This window comes from Sinocyclocheilus anshuiensis, unplaced genomic scaffold, assembly GCF_001515605.1.
Source record: "Sinocyclocheilus anshuiensis isolate Anshui unplaced genomic scaffold, SAMN03320099.WGS_v1.1 scaffold487, whole genome shotgun sequence".
Classification (NCBI taxonomy): Eukaryota; Metazoa; Chordata; class Actinopteri; order Cypriniformes; family Cyprinidae; genus Sinocyclocheilus; species Sinocyclocheilus anshuiensis.
In genome coordinates, this window is record NW_015548240.1 from 2,604,994 (window position 1) to 2,609,335 (window position 4,342).

The 4,342-nt window shown below is 39.1% G+C and overlaps 1 protein-coding gene across 1 annotated transcript in view; it reads right to left on the reverse strand.

Annotated features, from left to right (window-relative positions):
* Positions 1–233: 233 nt before the first annotated feature.
* LOC107654929 (coiled-coil domain-containing protein 28B-like) overlaps positions 234–4,342 on the reverse strand; it is a 12,784-nt gene continuing 8,675 nt past the window's right edge. The window contains exons 2-6 of the mRNA XM_016442255.1: positions 3,202–3,454; positions 2,905–3,077; positions 2,538–2,692; positions 917–939; positions 234–402 (exon numbers count right to left, since the gene is read on the reverse strand). Of these exons, the coding sequence (XP_016297741.1) occupies positions 348–402; positions 917–939; positions 2,538–2,692; positions 2,905–3,077; positions 3,202–3,437 (642 nt within the window). The 5' untranslated portion in view covers positions 3,438–3,454 and the 3' untranslated portion in view covers positions 234–347. The remainder of the gene's footprint in view (positions 403–916; positions 940–2,537; positions 2,693–2,904; positions 3,078–3,201; positions 3,455–4,342) is intronic.

Here is a 4,342-nt window from a genome sequence, read left to right on the forward strand (position 1 = left end):
TAAAGGTAAATTATATGAAAAAAAATATGTTTTTTTTTTTTACAACGAAGCATTAACACATGCTAGACTGCACCCCATAAACACAATCAGGCCTAGAAAAAAAAAACAGTGAACCACCCCTTTAAATGCTAAGATCAAAACATTTGAAAAACAAGAAGTGCCATTTTTGCAGTTGAATTTCGTTCACATGGAGAATGTGCTTTGATGCTGCTGCCGTCACTTAGCATTGCATTAGACACAGATCACGATGATGGTGCTTCATTAACTTGCAGTTGAGTTGTAGCCATGGCATCTTGGGCTTTGGTCGGCACAGTGATTTGATGGTCAGCTGGGTTTGGTTTCCCACTTCAGGTGCTGGAGGTCTTGGGTAAGTCTTGATTTTCTGCCAGGTGGAGTTTCTGTCTAGATAAACCGCATTAAGGAGATATGCACTGCTAATGTACATCTAATGTACAAGCTCTGGAGCTCCTATTACACATAAAAATGCTGACTTCAACTTTCTTCCTGCACATATACTGGATTTATCCATTAGGCTTCCATTAGGACACAACTGATCTTAGAATAATCTCAGCTAAGATGTTTTGAGAAACACAATCCCTGGTTGTACTGAAACTAAAACTAAATGCTTAGCTGAGAGCGGTGAGAGCTTTCAGTGTAACACAAACCCTTTCTGGATAAACAGAAATCCTGGGAAAACACCATGTAACATTTTCACAAAACATTAACTTGACCAGAGTTGATTAAGCTGAAAGATTTGTTAAAGTCAATAAACATTGTATTTTATTAGCATAAAATGGGACTTAATCATTCTTTTTTTGTTAACATCTTAATGACTCCAAACACTTTGGGGGTTAATGTCAAAGGTAAAGTAAAATGGCATATTTTAACACATGCAATCCATAATATGGAAGGATACATTGAGCTGCTCAATTCTTCCAGCTAAGAGGAGAAAAAACAGAGATGCATTCAAAAAAATCAATATAATCGCTGATGCTTTAAAAAGACCAATCTATAACTGCTGAGCTGACAGAATCAGTATACTGAAGCAACAGACTTCAAACAATGGGTTCTTCTGGAATTCAGCCTGTATGTTAACAAAAACTGAGATGACTTGTGTTGTACAGGCTGTCCATTTTCAAAAATTACAAACTGCACTGCAGAAATGCTTTTCCTTACACCATCCCCTAACAGTATACTAATTTAATATATCCTAAATTGTTTATTTTTGTTTTATATGTGTTATTAACACTATTTGTCTATCACCTAGCTTCTGTGAATTCCTGGACTCTAATTTTATAATAAATGGGTGAATTTCATGAACATGTCCAAGTCACATGATTTTACCCCAAAAAAGGAATTAATTTAATATTAAGATCATTTTTGAATCCCATTTTTAATAACTGTAGTACAATAATATCTAAATAAATATTGTATTAATATAACATTAATATTGTTAGAAATAAATATGTATTATTTACATTTTGATCATGAAAGATCATGGTAGTATCTGCAGTGCTGCCTTTAATTAAAGCTGATTAAAAAATACTGTAGTACAGTAATGAGAATCAATAATCAATAACATGAATAATGGAAAATTTTAAAAATAAGACACTGAGATGCATTATGGAGTATGGTGAGGGGGTATGCTTTGTTGTCCTAAAAATACTGTCACAATGCAAAAGTCTTAATAGTCCTAACATAAGCTTTATGAAAATGTGGGGTAAAACATTACCTTGCTTAAGATTCAAATATACACTGTTATACTAAGTGAACCACCCATAATGAAATTCACACACACACACACACACACACACACACACACACACACACTATAATCTGCTGGGCTTTCTACCACAACACACACACACACACACACACACACACACACACACTATAATCTGCTGGGCTTTCTACCACATACCACCGAGCTGACAGCTAGAAGGGAAACACTATCAATAGCAACTGTCTAGCCCTTCACAGACTGATGAAAGAATACAGTCAGACAGCGACACTTGGATTTGGATGATAATACAAGATTCAGCCACAGGCCTGTATTCAGATACAGGGTATTATTGTGTCCAGTCCTTTAGTATCTGTGTGTGAGAGAGTCAGAGTGCTTGAATAGTGGAGAGAGAACAAGTAGACTGGTGTTTCATATCCATTAGATCCAGACTCTACTAATGTGTGTGTCTACTGTAATGATCAAATATAAACTTGTGGGAAAATGAATGTCTGTGGTTTAAGGTTCAGTATGAATACTCACAAGATTAGGGCTGCACGATTTGGAATAAAAATGTAATTAAAATTGCGATTAAAATAGGATTTTTTTTTTTTAACTTCCAGGTTTGGTTGTTTATAGGGCTGCACAGTTTGGTCAAAAATGCAGTGATTACATATCAAATTGACAAAAAAAAAATGATATTGCAGCCTTTGCGATTTGATGATACACTAAGCCATATCACAATTTAGTTTTATTTAGATTAATTGTGCAACCCAACAAGAGATGCATTATTAAAGAAGATTAAATAATATCTTACATTAGAAAGCAAGTGTTCTAGATTACGGTCCGAAGCATTTTTTCTCTGGTCTTCAGACAGCTCCTCCACATGACTATCCAGACTGAAATGCAGCCGGGCCAGATGTTCCTGCATCTCTCTCACATGCTCTAGTTGCTCAAAGGAGCACACCTTACCTGCAAACACACAGTGGAAACTGAGAAAGTACCTTCCTAGACTTCTGAAATCTAAATCAACTCACTGATGAATTAGGTATAGTCAAGGTGCCACCCTTACACACCTCTGCATTCCTTAAAAATGGACCTGATAACCTCAACGTTAAGACTGCAAAACAATTCTAATGACAGCTCAAACTACTAAGGCTTCTGAATAAAACCCTAGTATATACCGAAAGCCTGTAGTTTTCCAGAGTGAAAGTCGTTGAGCAGGTTGAGCAGTCCTCCCTCCATCTCTCTCACATCAGAGACGCCGGTGAGGAATGAGTGCTGGAGTGGTGAGGAGGACTGGGATACGCGGCTGGGTCCGGCAGGCTGAGGAGCTCTGGGTTTCTCTCCGTGAGGCCTACAAATGGAAACAGAATCACTGTTAGACAGTTTTATGTGGCACAATTTGGAAATATCAATTACTAACTCAAAAACAAATTAGCATCTATGATATGTCATTTGAAGAACACACACACACACACCTTGTGTTTTTGGGGGGAACCACAGGAACAGCGAGAGCTTCTTTAGACGGACCCATTGCCCCCACCGATCTCTTGTACTTGCCCCTGGGTTTTGGGGAGGGGGGCTGGGGTAAACCCAATGAGAATGTGGCGCTTTTACTCGCTGGGAGAACGGTGAGCTTTCGAGGGTTGATTGGTGGAGGAGGGGGCTGGGGAAGGGACACTTTGGGACTCCTTTTCTTCCTCTTGTCTTCCATGAGGGCAGTGGCACTTTCTAAGACACACAGACAAGAGCTCTCAGCTACTGAGATGTATGAAAAAACAAAATGAGATGATCCTAAACTAGTGGAATATATAGTGTGTAATTTCTTTCAAAAGGCACCACATGAAATTGCAAATATTTTGTTATATGAACTAGTGTTACCCAAACACAGCCATTATTGTAAAGCAATCTACTTTAATGGGAAAAGTTTAGGCTCTTTGGCTATGGTGGGAAGTCAACCAGGAGCATAACCCCTACAGAGACAGATTAAAGGTGCAATAGGTGATTGTCTTCAGAAACATTTTTTGTTATGCTGGTTGAAAGTCTTTTCACATCACATAGCAATCATTAAGTTGAGTGGTCTAAATGTATTTATCTGTATTTATATATTCTGTGGAAGGCCTAGGACCAAGAAATGTTCGCCCAATCAAAACGCTCGGTCCGAGCGTTTTAATTGGCTTTCCTACCTGCCTGTCAACGTATGTATTAGCATACCTCTGCACACCCAGTTCGCGCAGACAAGATACGTCATCAGCGAGTTCACGCATGCTGTGCAGAGTGCAGACAGAGCGAGAATGGCAGACAAACATCAACAACCCGATCTTCCTTCCTGGTATTGTAGTACTTTTAAAGTTCTCTCACCGGTGAATGAAACATGATGTAGCCCAGCGCTTCCCAATCAGTCCTTGCGCCCGCTCTGCATATTTTGCATGTCTTGCTTATGCCGAGTTCACACTGCACGATTTTAGCCCGATTTTTCACTCGCCGACAGGTTTTGCGAAATCACAGACAAATGCCCGACACGTCGGCGATTCACATTCACGCTGTGTGCAATGAGTTCTGACTGAAAAACACATCGGCGATGACCTACAGCCAATGAGAGACCAAGATACAGGGCAG